Source organism: Pagrus major, chromosome 9, assembly GCF_040436345.1.
Source record: "Pagrus major chromosome 9, Pma_NU_1.0".
In the NCBI taxonomy this organism is placed as follows: domain Eukaryota; kingdom Metazoa; phylum Chordata; class Actinopteri; order Spariformes; family Sparidae; genus Pagrus; species Pagrus major.
Genome location: NC_133223.1, coordinates 8,207,100 through 8,232,133, shown reverse-complemented (window position 1 = coordinate 8,232,133; position 25,034 = coordinate 8,207,100). Strand labels below are relative to the sequence as shown.

Here is a 25,034-nt window from a genome sequence, read left to right as displayed (position 1 = left end):
ACTCAAATTGACACAATCCCACAGAGACAGATATGCACCAACACACACTAAAATACACATAACAAAAGCAGGAGGATGCTGTAACACACTCATACACACAGACACACACAGACAGCTGACAGTGCCACAGCAGCCTTACAATAACAAACAGTTGAGCTACTAGAAATACCAGCGCGAGAGATGAGACTGAGGCATGAAAACTGAAACCAACACAAAACACATCCTGCAGATTCCAGCAGCAAAGAGAACCGACCGAAAAATGACAAACATTTTTATTCATGTCAAACTGCTGCAACTGGCCAATCAAATCCCTGATTAGGCCTCTGTGCTTTGTATAACAAGCCTCTGATTACAGTCGCTGTTTAGTGACAATTATAGTTATTTGGGATTGCTTTGTCATCATGAAAAGTCATGAAAACTTTTTCAGGTGCATGAAAATAGTTGGTAAATGAAGGATGATTATCAGTCACGAAGATGGTAAAAGCTGCATATCAACACCCGCAGATTGTGAAACAAAACAGCTACTACTTCACCAGTTTAACGATTTTTAGTTTTTTGTATATAATGTCAGTATAAAAGTACTTAATCAAAACAGATGATTTGCAGTCTTTGGGGTTGATGCCAATACCGATATTAGTAAGTAAAAAGTTCTGATAATGATATATCGGCCGATATATAAATTGTTTTTGCAATGATCCCTCAAATGTGGTTATCAAATACTTAGAAAAAAAATATTTAATGGAGGTAGGATATTATACAGTTTAACGATAAACTTTGGCTAAAATGATATTTTAGTGCACTGAAAAAGGAAACTTCATGCAAAATGTAACTATAAATTAACCCAAGCATCATTTTCACTGTGTTCTTCAAAACGAGAAAGTTATAGTCATATTGGCCAATATCGACAATATATTCATCGATACTAATATATCGGTGATAAGCCAATATCAGCATACTGATATATTGGTCGGGCTCTAAGTTTGACATCATAACTTCTGTCAATAAAAAACATGCTGACATTGATAAAAGGAATTGATGACCTCGAAGGCACACGATTCAGATGGACTCGACAATTTCAGGCTGGTTGTCGATTTCCATCCCTAAAGGAGATTCCATTGAAAATACTGAATAATTGTTCAGTATGTTTCCATATTCAAAGAAAAGGCTCTGACCTAAAGCTGGTCTTTTATGTCTCTGCATAATCCAAACTGAAGAGATACATACAATACAAAGCAATAGAAGTTCAAAATAGTTCAGGATAAAATGATTGAAACAGGTTTTCCAAGGTTCTTTTTCAAGCGAAACAACAGCCATGAAAAACCTGAATAGAATTATCACAAATCGAAGAACCCATCATTCATCACTACTTTCTAATAAAATGACCCAGTGTTGGATAACAAACACTAATCCAGCCAGTACGGTTTTGTAAATGAGCAAAAAACAGTTTCAAAAGGCATTGACTAGGTTGTAATTTTTGGGTAAACCTTTCCTTTAAGAGTGATTTACAAATTTAACAGCCATTCAAAGCACTCATTTAATCTCTCAGCATTAGAGAAGTAGTACCAAGACGACTTCAATCGAACGGTGTCAGAAAAGACCGACTGATGTGTCGTCTCTAAAGTTCTGATCATGGTTTCACTTGTCATTTCAAAGACTCAGGCTTCCTACATCTTTTCCGTCAAGTCAAATTAAAGCACTTTTCAAGCATTTTCAAGTGGCATTTTAAGCTTTCTAGCACCTTGCGGCTGTGGTAAATTACATATGTTCTATAAAAATACAGTCAAAATGATTATTTGACTTAATCGGATTAAATCAGACTGTGCAAATAACCAAAGTTATGTTCTGTGACAGCATTCTACTGCGGGATGACAGTTTAAAGGATAACACTCAAAAGTTTCACGGTTTAAAATGTGTCACTTGTCTGTAAGTAGACTTCTATAACTTGACTGAGCTAAAATAAAGCCATGTATTTTTAAAGTAATACCAATTCCAAGCAGTTTCAAGCACTTTGTACAAAATCCAAACAATTTTTAATCCTTGAAAACACCACACTAAAATGTAAGTGCTTTCAAAGATATCCAGCACCTGTATTAATCTCAAGACTATGACCAATAGCAAGTGGCCGATGACATTCGAGGAAATCTATCCAGAATATAAATTGATAGAATAAGAAAATGCACAAATCCCTGATTCACTAATCTAAGCAAAATCACATAAGTCTCAGCATGCTGAATCATACAACTAGCCAATGATGCCCAATGCTATTCAACGTTTAGTGTGTCAGGGCACAAAGGGCTAAGGGAGTAGACCAGTATTCGGCAATGTGCATGCAGTTTGTAGAGAAAAGTTAGTTTGGTGTGACGGTAACAGGGTGTAGCTGCAGAGTCATGTAGGTGGTGGTGAAACAGGTAAAAGGCTAAAGGAGTGGATCAGTAAATGGCAGTAGGCAGCTGAGAGGCAGAGCAGTGCAGCAATATCTGGCGATGGGCAGCCAGACAGTCTGGATGGATGCTGAATGGAGGAGCAGCTGACCCGTTTGTTCCACACTCCTCTTCCACACCGTTTGCTTAACCAGCGTGGGCCGCCTCTTTAAACAACCAAGTCAGTCACTGCACAAAAATACACATTTGCTCCACCGGGCAGTCCTCTGGACAGTAAAACAATAACACAACCCCACTGCAAAGGACCCATAAATCAATCTAATGGTGCGTCCGAAAAACCCACGAAACTAGTAAAAACTCAGCGTGCTCCAAAAAGACGAGGTCAAGTGAGAGTTCTCTGCCCAACATGAAAAGTCAAACTGTCTCTCTTTGTTTATCCTAAATAAACCACCATCTTAAGGTCAGGAAAAAAACAGAAGAAGAAGAAAAAATAAGTAGAAAGGGTAAAGCAGGACACAAGGAAACTAATGGAAACATGTGAGACATAAAGACCTGAACTTTGGGTGAGAAACCAAAAACTGAAAAAACAAAACTGAACACACAAGTTGTAAGCATTTTAAGGTGTGACTTAAGCAATGCGAGACATTTTTCAAACCTGCAGAAACTCTGAGAAGAATGAACACATCAGTGATGGAGGGTACTCACTGTGAAGAAGAGGTCCATGACGCGGGTGTCCAGTAGTGCTTCCCTCCAGGACTCCGTAGGCTTGAGCGTGACGTTCTGTGTGGCCTCGAACATGGCGATGTAGTGGCGCCCCAGTGACCCGACGACAGTTAAGGCCAACACCAGCATGAAGAGGAGGAGGAGGAGAAGGAGGAGGAAGAGGAGGAGCGGCACACTCAAAAACACCAGCTCCTGTCACTAAGCTCCCTCTCAATGGGTATTTTGGTCTCTGTGTGTGAGTCTTTGGTTTCGTGTGTCTTGGCAGCAGAAACTTGTTAGCCAGCTCTCCCTCTCATTAACTCTGTTAATCTTTATTCCACAAAAGCTTTTATTTTTTATTTTCTCACCCTCCCCTCTGTGGTTGCTTTGTTGTCTTGTCCTCCCTTTCTTCTCTTTCTACCTCGTCAGCTCTTCATCTGCCACAGTGTTCACCCACAAACAAAACCTTGCCTTCTTTCTCACCCTGTTGCCCACTTTTCCTCTCCTCCTGTTTTCCCTTTCACCCCCAACTCTTTGCCTCGTTCCGATCTTCACCCTCTTCTCTTCTTGTCCTCTTCTTCACCTCCCTTCCTACCAGCGCTCCTTCGCTGTGCACACTCAGATTTCTCTCCTCTGCTTCCTCAAGACACACTCTAACTGCAGCCAATCGAGACTCTGTGTTGCCTCTTTGTCCACTCCTCTGCAAGACGTCCTCAAGACTCCTTACTGCCCTGAAACACCCCCTTTCCCCTCTGTTGGCCAATCACTACGTCCCTTCTCCTGACTGCTTTCCAAGACCAAAGCAAGACAGTCTCTTTGCCCTGTAGCACACATTCTTCACCTAAGACTTTTCTCCTTACACTTCTAACACCATTTTCCCTCTTGGGGACTTTCCAAATGCCTTGTTTTTATCCTAACAAGATGCTGTCTCTCCTTGACTACACACAACACTTTCTCTGATTTAAAACTTTTTCTAAACCCACAACACAACCACACTGTTTAAAAACTATAAAAACCTTTTCATCTTAACAGCTTTCCAAACGTCCCTTTGCTCCTTTCTCCCAAACAAGTCTCTCTTTCTCCATGCCCCCACAACACACACACAGGCTCCTTATTTAAGACTTTCTCTGCACCCACAACAAGCTTTTACACAAACCCACAACACACACTTTCTCCCCACACAGCCACAGCGCTTCCTGTCCTCATTCAAGTCTCCCAAACACACCCACAGCGTGCTTTTTCCTGAGCTCACTCAGGACAATCCTCATTACAGCTCCTTCTACTCTCCCACACCAGGATTTTCTCACTCCTCCTTTCAACACACACACTCTTTCCTCAATCAAAGCATCTTAACAAACACAAACCAATCAAGATTTCAGCGCTTCTCTTCTTCTCTTCTCGTCCCAACATACACAATCTCCTGATGAAGACTTAATGTTCAAACAAGTCAGCAGATTTGTCAGCATTACAAATAAATATACCCAAAAGATCAACACATGATATTCTTCTGCTGCTTTTGTCCAACTTTGCCTCTCTGGAATGTCACTTTTTTCCTGACTTTATTTTTGGGAAATACAAACAGAGGACCTCTCTTCACTTTTACCTCACAAGAGAACAACCAATCAAAATTCTCTCTTCGTAGCCCCTCTCTAATACCACTTTCACATCAAAATTATAGTTGGTATAGTTTTTTTAGACATGGGTAAACCTGCTAAAAAACAGGCGATTGTGAAGCATGAATGAGCTGGGAAAACAGTGGAAAGCAGCAGATCATACACCTCGTCGGACTATATCCAGAACACGGGTTAATTATATTCTGAATTAGACACATTGTTTTGTCCGGAGCTGATTCTTTCTCATCTCTGTTGAGAGTCGCACATGCGCAGTTTTTAGTTTGTGTGGTAACATGGAAGCCACTCTCAATGTAACTGTTGTTACTGTTTTAATATCTTTAACTTCAGTCTCTTTTTCAAACTCAGCGTTGACTCAATGATGTTGGAGTGCTGCTTGAACAGAGACGTTTGGAAAAGTATGACCAAGCCAGTGTCCTTGACTTCAACACACGTCATAGCATCACGCCTGACGAGTGGCGAAAATAAGCGTGTCCTCCCAGGTGCCAATCTGAGCTGGAGCCGATAAACATCTGTGACTACTGCAGAGTCAGCTGACGTGGGCGTGAATGAACAAATTACATTTAAGGCAAAAGCCAGATGTTGGCGGGTGTCAGTGTGAAATGGGCCCAATACTCCCACAGTCTCAATAAAACAAACTCTCTGGACATTTTAACAATCTGAGACACTCGTCCCTTCATTCACCAAGACTCTTTGTTAACCAATTAACTATGAGTTATTTTTATTGTCGATTTATATGCACATTATTTTACAGATTAATTGTTTGGTCTGTAAAATGTTAGAAAATAGTGAATAATGGCCATTACAATTTCCTTAAGTCCAAGATGATGTTTTCAAATGTCTTGTCTGTCCAACAGTCCAAGACCCAAATATAAAAAAGTATTAAACGGCATACTCAATTTACAAAGTAAATCAGTTCATCATCAAAATTGAGAAGTAGGAAGATAGAGGATTAACTGCTTATCAAAATTGGTGCAGAATAAAATCTTCTATCAACTATGGATTCATTGTTTCAGCTCTACTTCAAACCACATTTGTTTGATGGTTTCGCCTTCAAATCCAACTGAAATATTGTAGATATCCTGAATCATTTTATACATAGTATGTTTCTTACGTTGACTTATTTGGTATATTTGGAAACTGTGGAATCTCAAATAAAAGTAGAATAAACTTCTTTGGGTTTCAACCATGTTTGGCTGCACAGCAGCAGTTTGTACTGACCAACCACTGGAAGATCAGTGGAGTTTTATGGATTTAACACACGCATGGAATGTTATTGTCTCCTATGCAGGATATTGACCAAAACTTTTAGAACAACCAAATTCTTGTACCACAACCCATGATAATAATAATAATTATTATTATCTGTGTAGGTTTTCTTTCAATATTCTAGACTGTACAAGTTTCCTTTTGCTTGAAAAGTAAAATAAAATAAAAATCGGAAATAAAAGAAAATGACACTCTCCTTCTCTCTGTCTTCTATCATCCACACACACACACATAAAACACATAAAAACACACACAGACCGTATCACTGGCCTGTGGCTCTGTGACAGCAGAAGGAGGAAACTTCTAGAGGAATGTCTGATCAAAGCCAAACAGCGGCAGAGGCCGGCGAGGTCACGCATTCCTCTGACACCAGCCCACAGTCACTCCCCATGCACACACCCCACCACAACACACCACACTTTTCGGCACAAAAGTTGGCACCTGTCTAAGGGTCTGTGAGATTGTGTGTGTGTGTGTATGTGTGTATGTGTGTATGTGTGTGTGTCCAGCGCTTGGCTTTAAGGCCTCGTTAAAAATAGTCGTGGTGAGGCAGAAGACCTCTAACTGAACCTTTCTGAAGCGAGAAGGAATGAGAAAGAGATCGGAATAAGTGAGGAGGGTGCTGCAGTATGACCAAGTTCATGTTTATTTGTTTTATACCAGGGTTTAACTTTTTATTACTGTGAAAACATCCTGGGGTTTTTTTTTTTAGGCTTGGTTTGTTTCCCTCTTTCACTTGCATTTAAGTACTTCTGAACTCTAACTTTAATGTGAGTCTTGATGCCCGTTGCATAAAACTAAATAAATACTTCACATAGCTAGCTTTTATCTTGCAAATCCCTTTGTCACAAGACAGACAAATGTAACATGAGGACAAAGAGAGGCACAAGAGAAGAAATGAGCAGTGGGTGCGTTTTGGATCCTGCAACAAGTGGGACTGAACAACCAAATCCTGCAGACGGAGGCCGTCTCCACAGGGAGGGACCACCTCAGTGACAGAGGTTGTACAAACCCTCCTAAAGATCATATGACTGAGACAAACTCACAAGAGACCTCAGGAATGATAACTACACAGCTACTTCAACTATTTTACACAGCCGGACAGAGATATAAACTGGCTCTGACAGGTTGTGACACCATAAAGATAAGAATGCTCTATATCAGGGGAAAATAAGTTTCATCAACATGAATTAAAATATATTTTAAATTAACAGTAGAAATGCACACCAAGAATACATGTCATATTTGAGACTTCCAAACTTTCTGGAGGGAATGTGTGAAGATGATAGACATGGTCTATCATGCTAATGTTTTCTGGTCTTTCTGGAGAGAAGTGTCATCTCAGTACAGTACAACATTCTCCTCTCTACCTTAGAAATATCCCTGATGGGCTAAGATGGTAACCACCAGCCTAAGAAAATGTCCTGGCAGCAATTAAAAAGGCCAAAACAAAACACTTGCTTAAAAAAGGTTCCTGTATTTATTTAGCCAATGACACTGACTTTTTTTACATGAGACAAATCTGCCTTGACTTACTGATCACTCACATGTTTGTGTTTTTGTTTGTTTTGCAACATAACAGTCATGTCAAATTTAAAAAAAAAAAAAAAAAAAAAGTATCATCAAGACAACCAGAAAATGACACAAATACACACTAGTTACTGCTGCATTAAAGATACACTGAGCACATAGAGGTGATTAACCTGTACTAAGGTATTTCTGTGTAATGGGGTAATTATTCAGACTTTCACCTGTTATTACTTCATATGTGTTCCCTGGGTTTTTAAATAAACACACACTACATGCAACATCACCACTGAGTCATAGAGATCCTGATTGTTTTCTTACAATTCTCACTATTACCATCATGAAAAAGTTAACAGCTGAGCTGACAGTTTAAACTGCTTCTCCTGATTATAAAGTCTTCACTTAGTTTGACTTCAAGCTTTTGAATTCTGAGAAAAATGTACTCGCTGAGTTGACAAGTGAATTTACCGTGCTATCCACGCCGCTGCAAAAAAAGAAAAAGATGGACTGCATGTGAGTGAGTGTGTGTGTGTGCGCGTGGTGTACATGCCTCCAGGATGAGTAATGTGCGCGGAGTGACTAGGACATGTGGCTGTGGTTTGGTGGGTTTTTAAAAGACATCACCTGCTACTATCTCAACCCTTCCAGCAGGCTCAAGAATAACTAATGTGACACGTCAATTTTCCACTGGAAAGACAAGACGGACTGACAGATAAGCAGGCACACACACAGAAACACAATCGACAGGCCTAATACACACCAAATGTACTGACCGCAAGAGTTTCAATCAAACACGAGTGAAGAGATTCACACACCCCTGGTTCTCACATGCAGTTGCCAAATTCACAGCCAGACGGACACATTAACACTGATTGTAATACCTTGATTAACAGCAGCCAGCGGTCAAATGCCAATAAAGCTGCTGTTGGTAAGTTTGTCTGATCCACCAGTTACTTCGGCAGAGAAATGACCAGCATTTCAAGTTTAATTTTCTGCCCTGATTTTATTTATTATGAGCAAAGCAAGCAGACTATTATCAGCTCCACATCAGTGACAGACACCTGGCCGTCTAGAATTTATGGTCTAGCATGTGAACCTTAGCCCAGGTACTGTGCATCAGTGCATGGCTCTCTTCTTCAAAGCATAAGGGAACATAGCTGCAATAAAAAAAACATCATTCTTTCCTTCATGGGCTATAATTCAGTGAGCGTTGCTAAGCATAAACTAACCACATGACTACAAAACAGCAAATGTGGGCTGAGCCTTTCTGAATATACAACAGAGGATGAATTATGTGCACCACAAAACCAAACAACAATATGTCAAAGACAACATTTTCATTTCGTCATCTTTCAGGGTTTGCTCATTTTGTTACCACATGCTAACAAAGATTGACTAGCTATTAATTATACTCCACCAAGATTTTTCAGACATCTTAGTCAGCGCCTTTACAGATTTGATTTGTGTCACTTTGTCACCACCCTTCTATTAGCAGGACTCAAAGTCAGCAGCCATGCTTGCAGCTCTGTGAGGTTACACTCATACACAGCTGTACTTTGTGCTAAATGCTAACGTCAGCATGCTAACACGCACAAAATGACAACACAAACATGCTAATATTTAGCAGGGATAATGTTTACTATGTTCAGTGTCTTAATATGGCCAGTTAGCATGTTTCTAACTAGCAGTAAACAGCACAGCTGAGGCTGATGGGACTGTCTTTAGTTTTAGTTTGGGTAGCTGTATGATCATAAACCAAAGTATTGGACAAAATAAAATTCTGACTTGATTCGGACTCGTAAAGTTTTGTGCTCAATTTTGTGCCCATCTGTCAAGTAAATGTTGAGTTGTTTCATTGCACAAGTGAGAATTTTGACCATGTGAAGGTGCTAGATGAAAAGTCAATGGATCGCCCAAAGAATTAGGGCTGCACAATTAATTTGCAGAAGCTGTAGTTCGTTGATAAAGGTAAAATGTGTGACACAACAGAATATAAAGAAGTAATGTAGCGCTGCAGCGATGTCCTGACTTACAAATCTTGTTCTCCAGATGTAAGAAACCATGTTTGTTTGATATAGACCCCAAAACGTGTCACCTCATCATGATTTTGCTTTCTTTCCCTGGAAAAAATTAAAATTGTGATGCAAAAGTTATCCTTCCCACTATCGTTTATCTACAGAAGATGATTAGGGCCAATGTAAAAACAAGAAAGAAAAATAATGAGTTCTTACTTATTACTCAGAATTCTGACTTATTTCTCTGTATTCAACTCTGTCAAAATATTACTGTATTTTACAGCCTTACAAGTAATCTATAAAATCTTTGTCAAGACATTAGACTGCATACTACACATTAAACTCTTCTAGAAGAATAACCAAGAGATCACCAAAGACAGTGAGATCCATCATCTTGGGTCAGGACCATACATTTTGGTACAAAATTTCATAGCAATACTTTTTATAACATTTCAGTCTGAAGCAAAGAAATGGACCGAACAACTGACATCTGTGTTACACACAGTTTGGCTTAAAAGAATCATGCCAATGTGTTGGCACGTTTTCTTAACTGAATTGTAAATTTTATATAGTTCAAGACCATTGCAATACACACATGTCCCATCTTTCTACATAGTTAGTTATTTTTTTCTTGTTCTTAATGTTTTGTTGTTGGTCAGTTCCCATTTCATTTAAAGTTTCCCCCAATTCTCTTTATTTTTTTTACCCCTCTCTTTTGTGTACTCAGAGGCAAGTTTTAAAGGTATCTAATACACTTTAAATACTCCAAGAAAATGACAGATGCCTGCAACAGCAATAAAACAAAAAACAAAATAGTATGGCAGTAGAGTGCATAACTTCACCAAGGCGCTTTGTACTCATTTACAGATACCAGCCACCTAAATACGCCTGATTTTTTTTCATCAAGATCAATGCATTATTCCCTGAGAAACGGAAATGTCAAAAATGTTATGATAGAGAAAGTGGGAAAAAGTTCCTGTATCTGTCCCTGTACCTGGATCTACACCGAAAGTTAATAAGGTCTATTCTGGTTCCACCCAGGTTTAGTGGAAATCTCTGCAGTAGTTTTCATGTAATCCTGCTGACAAACCCACCAACCGGACATGAGTGAAAACATAACCTCCCAACTGAATGGTTTTTGGTGGTTAACAAATGCAGAGCATGTGTGATTTGTAATAAATAGGCTAAATGTTGCAACCCCCCAGTTTATTAAGCCTCTCTACAACAAAATTAAACCCGACTTCGAATGTCACATTCTCAGCTCCTCTTTCATCAGCACTTCACGGATCTATTCGATAGTATTTTCATGACCACTTTAAGTAGATAATCTCAACAATCTGAACATTTTGCAGGCCTGAACGACCTTCGTGGCTGATGATTGTGGATTAGCGAGCTTCTTGTGTATCCTCTATTCATTATAGTTGATCCTGACTGAGGATGGACCCGCTGCACAGGAAGACTGGCTGAGCGTCTGGCAGTGGCCTTGCGAAGAGCGCAGCGCTATGCTAAGGCGCGTGGTAGGGTTTAAGTGATATATCCTGCCTTAAGTCTCCCCTACAGCCTCGCCATGTGAAATAACAGTCCAGAAATACCTCCCCCCCCCCCCCCCCCCCCCCCTTTCCTTTCACATTTCCTTCTACTGTTTGGCCCCCCATCTGTTTAGACAGCAGTTGTCATTAATTCTCCCACTACTGAATTAAACCATCAATTATGCCACCACATGTTTGAATCACTGCAACAACACAACAACATTGTTCTCTATCTTAATATAATCCAGAAAAACACTTTTAAGTTAATTCAGTCAAACATAAAGTACCTGCTATAAATCTCAGAAAATACATGCGCCATCACAGTATTCATCAGCATATTACTCATCTTTCGACAGACCCTCCAACCTGTGTTTAGTCAGCAGTAGTTGAAGATTCACATACAGGTCAGGGCCAAGGCAAACATCCAGCATCAGCTTACACACTTCAAATCCTAACCTTAACCTGAGGGCCAAAATGCCAATAAATTGACTTCTGAACAGTTAATGAGAATACTGATGCCGGTCGAGGCGAGTGTTAGGCTGACAGTCATCTCTTCAGCACAAGAATATCTCCGTACAAGGCTGCTGGGGGTCATTGTTGCTCAGAGAAGTTAATACTGTTTATTTTTTTTTAGCTCAAACTATAAAAAAAATAAAAGCAGGTCTGTCTTCCACCGTTATGATAAAGTGTATAATTTCAAAAGAAGTACGAGACAGAAGTGTCTCGGTCAAAGAGGTGCTGAAGGCCATGCTTTAATATGAGTTTCAGTGAGCTGATACACCATGACATTTACACATTCCTCTGTAGTGAAGAAAGAACAGATGGAAGAAAACTAAATGGGACCAAAGTGCCACTGGCTTTTATAGCAAGACATACGACAGATGAATTTAGAGATTCCCTCACATAGCAAAATGCATCTTAACTACATCAAGAGGACCTAGATATGCGGACTGATCCAGCAGATTGGAGGCGGCAGGGACGGACGGTGATCTATCTGTCAGCTCGGACAGCCATTTACAGCACCTGACTGCCGCCGCAGCCTGGAGGCCTGACCGCGACCCTGGCCGGAGTCAAGCCCAGTGTGGAGTGACACAGTGTCGTACCGACGCCCGGGGAGTGTGCCTCCAACAGATGACACCGGAGCTGAAGGGGCCGGGAGGTTCAGACGACGGCGAGGACAGATGACATGCATGCCGCTCGGTTCGTCAAAGGGAGGGAGGCTTTTTAAAAAGGGTCTTTGAGCCGGTTGAGGAGTGTGTGTATTCGTGTTTGAAAGGCGGTGGCTGTCAGCCATGCAATTAAGGAGAGGCCCCCTGATACCCACGCTGGCAAACTGGACATTTGCGACGCATCACACACGCACAGGCGTGTTGTGACACTTGCAGACAGGCGGCCGCACTCGTTCAGGCCTCCCAATGCTCTTCATCAATCTGTTCTCCTTTTCAACAACAGCCAACACACTTGTAGGTTTACATACACTCACATGCACACAGAGTTTCAAGGAGAATGCCTCTTGATTTGAGAATTCATGCACTATTTCTATGGCCTGAGACATCCATTTAACATTTGTGACAACTCAACAAGAAGAAACAAGAGATATACAGCTCTAGAGGCCTTATTTTATCAATGAATGATCCAGCTATCTTTGCTTCACAATCATTTACAGGAACTTAATGATTTTCTAAAAGGGGATTTCAGGTTGCAGACAGCCACAATGTGAAAATCTAAAAAATTTAAGCACAAAATTAAAATTGATACTACATTTAAGGTAAAGTGAACAGTGTAATAGTCAGGGCTGGGCAATATATTGATATTATACCATTGACATTATATACAAGGCTATATATATATATATATATATATATATATATATATATATATATATATATATATATATATATATATATATATATATATATATATATATATATATATATATGGTGTTAGATCTCGGATATGGTCATATGGTGATTGCCATAAATGTCGTCTTTTCCTGCTTTTAAAGGCTGCATTACAGTAAAGTGATGTCATTTTCTGAACTTACCAGATTGTTCTACTTGTTCTAATACTTGTCTTCACCCACTTAGTCATTATGTCCACATTACTGATGATTATTGATCAAAAAACCTCACTGTGTTTATATTCTGTGAAAGCAATAGTCACAATTTTGATATTGAGGTATTTGGTTGAAATATCTTGATATTTGATTTTCCTTAATTTCCCAGCTTGGGATCAATAAAGTATATCTATTCTATTCTATTCTATTTGTACACAGGCCTATCAAAAGTGATGTGGCCTACAAATATCACAATATTGTTCTAAGGCCATTTTTCCCAGCCCTACTGTGAGTGAAAGTGTAACATCTAGTTAAAAGAAAATTAATGTTATGGGGGCTGAACTAGCATTTAGAGAGACTAGAGAGTTTATATCATACTAACCTCCTCTTAATACACTGAAGATTGGATGGGCAGTTAGGGATAGGTGATGCCAACCATCTTCCATTCAAAGCAGTCCTGCTCACTGCATTATTTCATCATTGCCCACAATGGCCTAATACACACTTCAAAGTTCCAGCTGTACAGTGTAAATGGTACAGCAAAATATCTGGTGAAAAAGTTCTATATTTTCTTGATTTATACAACCATAATCTTATGTATGTGCTATGAAAACAAACCAATCAATACAGAAAAAATCCTTAGTAACCAGTACCTGAAGTCAGTTACAACCCAGTAACTGAATAAACAGTATTTAATATTCAGTTACTTTACATTATTTTCAAGCCCAAAGTATCCTGCCTTAACCCCAACCTGAAAGGTCCCCAGTAAGTGTTTTCTTAGCTTCATATACACCAAATGTACGAACTGTATGAAAACTCATTGCAACACCTTATACTAACACAGAGGACTTACTGAAAAGTGTGCCTTTAAGAACACACACACACACACACACACACACACACACACACACACACACACACACACACACACACACACACACACACACACACAGGGGACTTCAAAGTGCATCTTTGAGAACACACACACATATCAAACTGAGCGTGCCAGGCATACCAAGGGGAGCCTCAACAAGCCAAGGCGGGGGTGGTGGGCCACTGGAATGATACGGAGATGGACACACAGACACCTCTTTGAAAGTGATACATGGCCCTGGCTGGCAGCAAGCGCCACTCCAGATCCCCTCAGACAGGCAGATAGGATGCCAGGCTGGTCGGGATTTAGGGCGTAATGAGTCCGGCCGTGCACGCACAAACACACAGACACACACAAAAGCCTAAGTTCGCTCAACAATGCGGCCAACTGGAGAGACAATATGGACGTGTGCACAAGAGATAACTATAAAGCAAACTGATGGACAGATATGCATTCCTGGGTTTCACATATTTGTAGTGCCACACACAAACACACACACAGAGAATGAGCCATTATAGGGACAATGCATACTCATATACACTTATCTAAAAACTCATCTATAGTCACACAAACAGGTATATAACGGTTAGACAAACAAAGGGGGGGGTCACTCTAATGACTTTCATTTATAACCCCAACACGACCCTCTTCTTCAAACCTGCAATACAACTAACAGCTCTGCAGTTGTTTTAAAGGGTAGAAAACAGAATTATCTTACATACCTACTTTCATTTTTTACAACCTTATTTTGTACTTTGGGCCAGCAACAACAACAGATGTTTTACAAGCCAGCATGATTTCATTAAGCCAACTGGGCTAAGCAACACAAGAGGTGGGATGATACATCTGCATTTCATCATCTAAAATTATTTGTGAGCAACATTACAAAGAAAATGTTTGCTTTACTTCAAAGTTAAACAGTGAAAAAGGTCTAATACTGTGGACAGAACTTAATGAGCTAACTTTTATTAACTTCCAAATAAGTTGTTTAGATAATATGTTGTCATGGTCATGGTGCCAGATTTCAGCAAATAAATCCTAATTAAAATCCAAAAACAATACAAGTGATGGATAAAACTTCACACAAAAGACCAGTGGGATTGTCTGAGTTTTAAGATTTTATTCTGTCCCCAACTAGCCGTAAATACTCCACATGAGAAATAGACCTAATGTGTAGTTATGTTGATAACTAGGACTGACCCGTTTACCCTCACCAGAATTTATCCAATTATGTGTCAAGATTGAGAAATAGTCAAATTCATTGTCCTAACCTCACCAGGTGTCTTAATCCCTCTCAGCCTCTGACGAAGAAAGGATATAATTTGGCGGCAGGAAGTTCCAGCTGAGGACCTGGTTGGCCAGAGCCAGGTAGCGCTGGAAGACAGACGACATCTGGGCGTTCAGGTTTTCTCTGCGGCTGAACTCCTGCAGCACCTCCATGGTCAACATAAAGATCTGACGCAGGCCCTCCTCCTGGAAGTGAGGGAGAGATGGATAAAGAAGAGAAAGATGAATGAATTTCGGAAGAAAAAGTAATGCATGATAGAAAAAGCCGTTAACTGTGAGTTAATCAGAAAAAAAGAACGGGGAATAATAATCGCTCCTTTATGAAACACAGAATAGGTGGTGAGGTGGGGAACAAACCTGGAACACACGCTTGCAGCTGCCGTGAAACTCCATGCTGAGGCCGATGCTGCTTGTCTTACTGGAGCTGGAGAACTCACTGAGCAGGGCGGTGAGGATGGAGCAGGCCAGTGTTTGCTAAGAAGAGAGGGTTGTGTGATCACACAAGTCAAATGTTACACAAAGAGTAATACTGATGTCAAACATGACTAAAGATCCAAAGAGGGAGCCTGAATTACTTCACATGGAGAGACTGGTACGCTGTCCCAATTAAATACTACATACTTAATCCAAGAGTGTTCTGAATGTGTCAGTGATACACTGGAAAAACAACAAAATTAAGTAAACTGAAACAAAGAGTGTGCAGCTTGATTTTTGAGGTTGATGTACAATGCAATGCACAAGGGAATTGAGCAGCTGCTCACAGCTGCAAACCATTATAGCAAGTTGTGGTTAGTGGTGAGACAGCTCAGTGAAGATGTTAGAAAACAAAATAAGTATGAAATCTTTACAACAACATTCTGTTCTCTTTTGTGAAGATTACATGGTACTGACGTTCTAAAGTCACAGTGAAACTGGTTTCTGTCTCATGAAGCATTGTTTACTGTGTAAAACAGTAAAGTATATTAAGCCTCTTTGAACATTAACCGCAAAAGTGTAATAGAGTATACTGTGTACTTCATATTGTTGGTATGTAGTGTGAAATATAGACACAGCATATATATTTCTGTTCTGGTGCACTACTATTTGGAAAAATTACGACTCTTAGGACCTATGGGTAGATTGATGGCTGGATAAGTGATCCGTGGTATGACGGTGTACACATCATGGGTTATCAAATGATAAATGATCATAAAATTAATTCTCACAAAAATAGACAGTTGATTCAACAACACAGTTGTTCCTAAAGCATAAAAGTTGATAATGAGTTTGGTATTTTTTTTGCTTGATAAATGACTCAAACAATTAATTACACTGGTACATCGGACAGAATCAGTCTTCTTGGCTTACTACAGCCCATTCTCAAGTTTATCTCCTGAGAAGATTAAAGGTCAACGTCCCTCTAAACCAGCTAACTCACTCATGTTAACTGATGAATTTTAAGACATTTTTTAAAACATGAATGCATAGTATTTTTACAGGAAATGTGTCATGTAGTTTCCAACTGTAAAAGGACTTTGGCGTGTGGTCATGATTCTGAAGACTGAGGGATGATTGTCCTTTATGAAAGCTATAGGTGCAGGATTTCAGCCCAAACAGGACATGAGGTGACTCCACTGAACACTTCCTCTTGTCTGGTTCTGTGGACCCTTATCAGTGAAATAAACCTGCTGTAGTCTGTGATTTAGATTTAACTAGTGCTTTTAGCCCTCCATGGTACATAGTTGCCCCTTTGTGGTTCAGGGTTTGGTTTGGGAAACTACAGACATAGTGCCACCTACTGGATTAAGAGGAGAGTTCCAGTTTGTTTCATAATACAGAGGAGCACTGAGAAAAAGTCAAGCCAATTTTTACAAATATTTTGCTTCTTAAATGTTTCCTGAGTCATACACAGCACATCTTAAATATTCCATCTTCAGTTTTGCAACTTGACTTAATCTTTTTTCCAGAAGGTCATCTGAGCCAGATTTCCACGCAGGAAGTTTGTAACCAGGACATAAATGTGGTTCATTAAGTCAAAAATACAATAAATATCAAAGCTTAAACCCAGTTTTATCTCGTGCTTTACACGTGTCTGAAAAACACAGCACAAGTTCTACTATTCATCTGCAACTGGATCTTGGGTGACTGTTTTAAGTCTGTTTATGTCTTCAGTACGAGTAGAACAGAACTGATTACTGAGAAAATTAGAACATATATCGACCATCTTTGGTTTGGATGTAAGACACAGTTTACTGCGAGTCACAAAAAAGTTATACCACTAATACCATTAAACTGTCAAAACTCAGTTAATGATTTAACCACACTCCACCTATTTTAATGTAAACTTACAAATATTACGTCTAACACAGCGGCACAAATTTTATGAACAATATTTATTTTTCAGTTCTACCATTTCTACCTCCAAATGATGTGCTCCTGTAGTTTGTATGGCTAAGTCCTTAAATTTTTTCTGAGATCTAGCATAGTTTTTTTTAAGGAAAGTCTTTAAAAAAAAGATGGAAAATTGTATTCACTTCTTAATATTTTTTACATCTCAAGTCATTTTCTGGAAAGTGGCCTAAAAGTCACCAACACATACCTATTTACCAAAATAATGTAAAAAAAAAAAGCTGCAAAAGCTGTTCTGGTGATAGCTACTAAGGATACATTCAATCAATTATCTGTCTTCATGTGAGTCTGCAGTTAAAACAGAATAAACTGTCTATTCTCTGAACCATAAGGATAAAGTTATCTTTTCTTTTTAATTTAACATGCATCTAGACAAAAGGGCTGAGCTTTCTATCGATCTTGTGCCTGGCGCAAAGTGGCACACAGCACAGAGCAAGTGTCGGACCGACGCAGTTGTCATTTTCACGCCCAGCACCCATGTTGTGCAAATAGCAAATGTGCTTGCGGCCACCTGTGCGCTCTGGGCGTGTTGGTCCTAAAGTGAGGTGTGGTCAGGCACACTGATTGCAGATATATTGAGGCAGCAGAAAGCGAAAGCACCAAAGACCAACAAAAACCTAGTCCTATGTCAAAGGTGCAGTCTGTTTGCTGCGTTTTAAAGGGCGCATTTTTCAGACAGTAAGATGCACCTACACAGGCGGGTTCACAACATGTGTACACTCTGATTTTGTGATCAGAGAGGCTGCATTCAATTAATTTCAACATTTCCATGAACACAATAATGTCACTGTAACAAATGTCGTGACACATTTAATCAGCCAAACTAAAAGCTGAAGAGGAAACTCTCCAGAGGAAACAGATTCAAACTTTTAGCTTCTGAAATAAATATTTTAGACAGGATCTCAGGACAGCTGCTTCACAGCAAACTATTTTACTGTCTGAATCTGGACTGTGTGTGTGACCTCTGGACACAAATTAACATGAAATACTAACCGACCCTGCGGGCGAGTCAGGAGTTTTAAATAATTAAGTTTATCAGCTGTTCCTCATGTGCAAATGCGCATGTTAATGTAGAGATACACATATGGTTTCTGCTGCTCATATGCAGTCAAATGGAGTTGTTGATGATTGTGAGACAGCAGAGGGTCCAGCAGTGGAGGACCACATACCTGTCCCTCAGTGTATTGTATCCTGTAATATCAGATTATCCGTCGTTTAATTAGCAAAATTGACCAGGACACACCTGAAACACATTTGCACCATGTGCTTTAGACCGAGCGCTATCAATCGTTTAAAATAGGACGCTTAATGTGTCATGCACGAGAAAAACAAAAAACCATCTGGTTAAAAGCTCATTTTAGTTTTGCATTACTTGCATTTCTAGATTGGTGCAATTGGTGATGAAATACATGAACAATGATCAATTATGATTGTGACTGGGATTCATGGATTAAAATACATAACATATACATAATGTATAGATACATCTGCAGGCCATTCTCACCACGGTGGGGTTCCCACTGCTGATGAGCTGTCCGACCTCATGAAAGATGCTTTTACAGTTGACACTTTTGTCTAGAGAGCCCCTCTTCACGATGACCGCCACAGCCAACAGAATCTGCTCACGGACATACTTCTGCAGGCTGGAGGAAACAGAGATCCAGAGAAACTTACAGAAAGTAGAACAGACATGAGGTTAACTGATCAGCAGGGACCGACAACAGCAAGATACACAAAAGTGAAATAGAAGTGTCTGAGGTTGCAATCATGGCTGCAGCTTATTTTGTTTGGCCTGCATCACTTGAAAAGGCTAACTTTATTGCATTTTTGTGTCCTTTTTTAAAAAAACACTGTCTAATCAAACAAAAGCAAACAGGCATCCTTCGAGCTTGTTTGTACAACATGGTTTTGGTAACCTGCCACTGCAGCAGGTCAGAGACTTTGGTGGATTCCAGTTTCTGTAACTTATACACATCAAATTAATGTGTGCTCATCTTCTCTGTTTATACCAGTGGACACAGGAATGAAGAAACAACAGATTTCTAACATCAACCAAGACATTCAACGTATCTGATTCCACTGTCCGACTTATTTTACATATAAAACCTTGCGTTATTAGATCAAATTGTGTAAAAAGAAAATGCTATTCAATTTAAGAAAATGACTACAGATCATTTCAGTAATCCTGTAAGAGAAACAATCTCAAATGGCATCAACTTTACTTGCACAAATAATCAACCAGATAAATTAACTACTGTTTACAGTACATGGTGGGTTTATATATTTTATATTTTGTATTATTTGGTTCATCAAAAAGACCATAATTTATGTAACAGGAGGTGAGGTCAATCAATGTTCTTGTGAATCCTACCACTCACCAATACCTTGAGAAGAAACACACAGGTTTAATTATGCCTCTTTCCTTCTTTCTTACTTGGGTCTCTGTAAGACGTAGGTGAGGAGAAATGCCCGCAGCGACTCAATGCTGGTCTTTTCCAGCAGGATCCACTCCCGCACCACCGCCTCCATGACGGCTGTGGCTGCCTGGAACAGCACATAGTCCACCTTACTGGTCTCTGGAGAGGGAAGAATGGAGGTGAGAGAAGAGAGATATAAGGAGGAAGAAAGATAAAGTGGGAAAAAAGAGAAGTCATGGTTTAAAATACATGCAATACAATGCTGGTTTCTTTGTGAGCCAGTACATTTTGCCTGCACACAACTGTAAATGTATATATTATGCAATGCAGTTACAATGTAATGGCACAATGAAGGATTTTACGTGCTTGGCAGTAACCCCACTTCTCCAGTAACCTGCATTCTTTACCAACTAGTCATTGAAACAAAAGTGCTGTTTACTGTTTAAACTGATCCAATCCCAGATTGCCCGCAGGTGTGGGTGTCAGCATGAATGGTTGTCTGTGTTTCTGTAAGCCCTGTGACTGACTGGCAACCTGTCCAGGGTGTGCCCATCTCACGCCAGAACCAGCTGGGATCAGCTCCAGATCATGATATTTAATGTCCTCTTACTTCGGTTTCCAAACTTCGCATAACCTCATTGAGGAATTGTAAACAACGCAGCGTGAATTGAAGATACAGACATGGCACATGAGGAGCTTGTGCCAAAAAAAAGAACTATCATTGTGTTGGAGAAATTCATAGGCTATTTAAAGTGTGTCTATAGTCTTCAGGGCATTTCAATATTGACAAAAAAAGATGACAAATTAAATTATGGATTGTGATTAACAGATCTTAATATTATTTTTAGGCCAAATCACCAACCTCTAATAGAACCATGTAAGTTAAAATAAGCTGCGCAGGCTATATGATAAAGTCAAGAGTTACCTAAGATGTGCTTGCAGATGGCAAAAGGGGATTTGGATTTCCTGAAGGAGAGGAATATGTGTTCAGCATGCTGCCTCTGTTCTGTGCTGACCATGGACGGCGGTGCCTGTGAAAAACACACACAAACAATTAGCATAGATAGACAAGGCTTAGTTCGTGGTTAGTTCTTCTACTATACAAATTATAGTAAAATTGAGTTCCCACATTTCTAAAGGACAGCTAATTCAAGTTTATATTTGTGATTTTAAAGATGCTGTTTGGTGGAATATGCTAAAGTCAATGAGAGATGGAAATGTCTGGTGGCAAAACGTGTTCGCACCGTGCTACAGACCCTGATAGAAGCATGGTTATTATTATATGCTTTAAAATGTGCACGTGTATAGTGTAAACACTCTACATATGTGACATAAATTTATAGATTTTACTGCCAACATCAACTACAGAAGAAAAGAAGGATTAAATTAGTTTTGTGTCTTCTTGATCGTGTTGGAGATTTCTCCAAAATTGTGAGTTAGCTACATAATCTCATGGACTAACAACAACATGCCTTAAAATATGAAAAAGGTTAAAAGACTTTCTACGAGCAGTCATATTTTAAGACAACACATATACATATACATATATATACATATATACATATATATACACACACATATATACGCACATATATACATACATATACATACACATACATATATACATATACATATATATATATATATCTCTCTCTCTCTCTTAGGCGTCACCAACACTGCTCAATATCACTGCTCCATTTTTACACCTAATTTTGTGAAATCAAGAAATTCAGAGGATATCCTTCATATTGAAATTGCTGCTGCGTTAAACACTGCTAAAATATGCGCTCTGGTTGGCTAACTGACAGCCAACCTTGCAGCTGGACAGCTTTGCCCTCAGGAGAGGAGGCACTGTAAGTGGTTTGCTAAGATTAGAAACTGTATAGTATGAGAGTACAGTACATAGTCAGAGCTCACTATAAAATGAGTACTATACGAGGACTGTAATTGTCAAACACCCCGATATTAATATTGTACTCGTATTTACATCAGAAATAGCAACAACATCTAAGTAAACCCGCCTGAACAACAACAATAAAGGCATTACAGCTTAAAATACACTGAGTACAAGTGAGAAAGCACAACATGTACACACACACACACACACACACACACACACACACACACACACACACTTTTATTGAGGAGTGTCGCCATGATACAGCTCTGCAAGAAAGTCACATTCCAGGCCTAATTGCAGTAAAAGCAGCTCTGCGGCTGAAGGCAGCACAGAAAGAAAGACCCTTTTATCGAACACAGACACATACACACACTTCAAGTCACATTATATACTGTGATGAGATGGCAGACACACAACACAGAATATTTACCTTGATGACAACTTTTTATATTTAAGTTGTTGCAATATCACAATATTCACAATAAACGTGATATTAAAAAATACTAAATACTAGTGTAGTTGATAGTAACTTTTCTTTTTGTACATTCATTTTCAACAGTCTCCACCTCTCTCTCTCCACCTCCCTACAATTTTGAGGGTATTTTATTCACTAAAAAACAGATAAAACACAGTAAACCATGATAAAGACAGATTTGGTTGCCAGCATTTAAAAAAAAAAAAAAATCTATATATGTTACAATAGTATTGTTATCGTTAATTGGCCAGGACAATCATGTAGTGAAGATCTGATGTCGTGACAGCCCTATTTCACATGGTGAGAGTATGTCAATGTTGCGCTGCCTCAAAGTGGCCCAAAAAAATAAAATCAATTAATACATCACCTCTAAAGGGCAACCGTATCGATCCAATGTGCAAACATCAGTCCCTTTGGAGTTCATTGTGGGTTGACATAGAAAAGTTAAATCGTTTTATTCTATGTAATGATCCACTGCTGTTTATTACTACATCCCATTCTGATGTTTGGCACTGATATCACTGAGTTTTATTCCAAATGAATGAATTGAATGTATGTAATTACTGACACTAGCATATCCAATAGTGTTGACAGTATTAACTTGTAGAATCGTATATTTAACCTACACAGTAAGGACACAGTGCACATTTTCATAACCAAACAGGTCATTTTACTCACAACAGAGTTAACCAAAACATATTTTACAAAATGTTCCAAGCCAGTCTGGGAAACCACTGGAATCTTTTGGTTGTTGTTGTTTGTTTGTTTCATTCTACACTGCACTGACGCAGGGAAGCTACAACCAGGTTCTAGTCCTACTGCTCTAAAATCCTCTCATTCTAATAAAGAAAAGATACTGATGGATAAAGGAAACGATAATTCCCCTATCCTGTTACAAAGAAAGGTATTGACTGTATCTTACTTTGAATTAATAACAGCCAGGGCTGCAAAATTAATCGAAATATTGTTGAAATTGCAATTTTGCCAAATGCAATTCAAAATGCAAGAAGCAGCTATTTTTATGATAAAGTTAAAATGTGTGACAAACAGCATCATAAAGAAGTACTGTAGTGCTGTAGAGTTGCCATGGTTACAAATTTTGTTCTCCAGATTGTACATACACAACAAATGTCACATCAAGATTTTAATAGTTTTTTTTTCAGTGAAAGTTGTGATTAATCATATTGTAATATTTGTCACAATGATTGCAATACCCTTTTTTTTTTTTTCACTGCACCATGCAGCCCCCATAACTGGACGAGCTAGAATAAAGGCTGGGCTAATGAGCCATACATTAAAAAAAAAAAAAAAGGGCTCACAACTTGTATGGAAATCACATATAGGCGAGTACAAAAAAGGTGCAGACTTTTTTGTCCACTGGCCAAATGGCTACCCTAATGTTCAAATAATACCAGTCAATCAATCGATCACCCTTCTTTTTCAGCTGGTGAGAGAAGCAAATCTACCAGCAAGTCACATATTTGACCTGCATTTGGCTGGTGGCTGGCAGATATTTGCTTTCATATGTGATATTTTTACAATATCAAATAATGAACAGCTGTTACGGCATCTTAAGGCTTTTAGTCTGAAAAGAAAATGCATGGTGAGCTGTCGTGGCAGGGTTAGGGTTAGGGTTTTAGGCATGTACTGATTCACAAAATTGTATTGAAAATGTTACAATAGATTGACTGACTGAATACAGCAGGAGAGCGATAAAAGAAGGTTCTCTTTAAATGTATTGACTGAAATTCAACTTTCTGTAGCGCGGTTGTGACTGAGTCACACATGCCATGTACCGCTGTTCGATTCCAGCTGGGATTAAAGTAATCTTGGTCACTACACTTATTTTCATATCCGTCACTTCACTATAAACTGTCCAATAGAGGCAAAAAGGCGAGAAAATAAGGGTAGACCCATTATCGGCCTGGCTGATTATCAGGACAGATATTCAGCATTTTTCTAATTATTGGAGCCGGTGAGTTTTCTGTCAGATTGCTGATAACACTTCACAATTAACTGCTTATAAACACTGAATAATCTGGAACTGCTACTAATAATTACTTACTAATAATCAAATCAGCACTGAAAAAGCTATATTGGTTGAGCCCTACTATAAAATAATCTAAAAAAGGGAAAGAGTTAGTACAGGGTGTGAATGAGTACAATCTGAGCTGACATTCAGAAGGAAACAACAGAGTTGAAGTTTTCTCAAGTGGCTGTCTGTCAAAGCAAGCTGTTCTTTACAATGTAATAAAAATCTACCTGAAACAGACATAATGTCAGACCGACAGCTGCATGAATGTGTTTTATACTTAGTCATTACTGAATGTTAACACATGATGCAGCTTCTTGTTACAGCCATGGTCAGTCTGACACAGTAACTGTACACATTAACACCCACAGTGCCAGACACAGTTAACATCCATGCAGGAGACACCTGCTGAGTAAATGTGAGGGTGAACAGTTGTATGGCTGTTGTGGTGTTCACATGAAGAGACTAATACCTTAGTATCATAGTTGAACAGGACAACAGAGTCCATTACGTCCAGTTTATAAACCATAACAAGGGGAAGCAAAATGGCA

The 25,034-nt window shown here is 39.2% G+C and overlaps 1 protein-coding gene across 1 annotated transcript in view; it reads right to left on the bottom strand.

Annotated features, from left to right (window-relative positions):
- xpo4 (exportin 4) overlaps nt 1-25,034 on the bottom strand; it is a 61,888-nt gene that overhangs the window by 36,090 nt on the left and 764 nt on the right. The window contains exons 2-7 of the mRNA XM_073474092.1: nt 21,002-21,107; nt 20,094-20,235; nt 19,164-19,302; nt 15,629-15,745; nt 15,304-15,457; nt 3,087-3,199 (exon numbers count right to left, since the gene is read on the bottom strand). Of these exons, the coding sequence (XP_073330193.1) occupies nt 3,087-3,199; nt 15,304-15,457; nt 15,629-15,745; nt 19,164-19,302; nt 20,094-20,235; nt 21,002-21,107 (771 nt within the window). The remainder of the gene's footprint in view (nt 1-3,086; nt 3,200-15,303; nt 15,458-15,628; nt 15,746-19,163; nt 19,303-20,093; nt 20,236-21,001; nt 21,108-25,034) is intronic.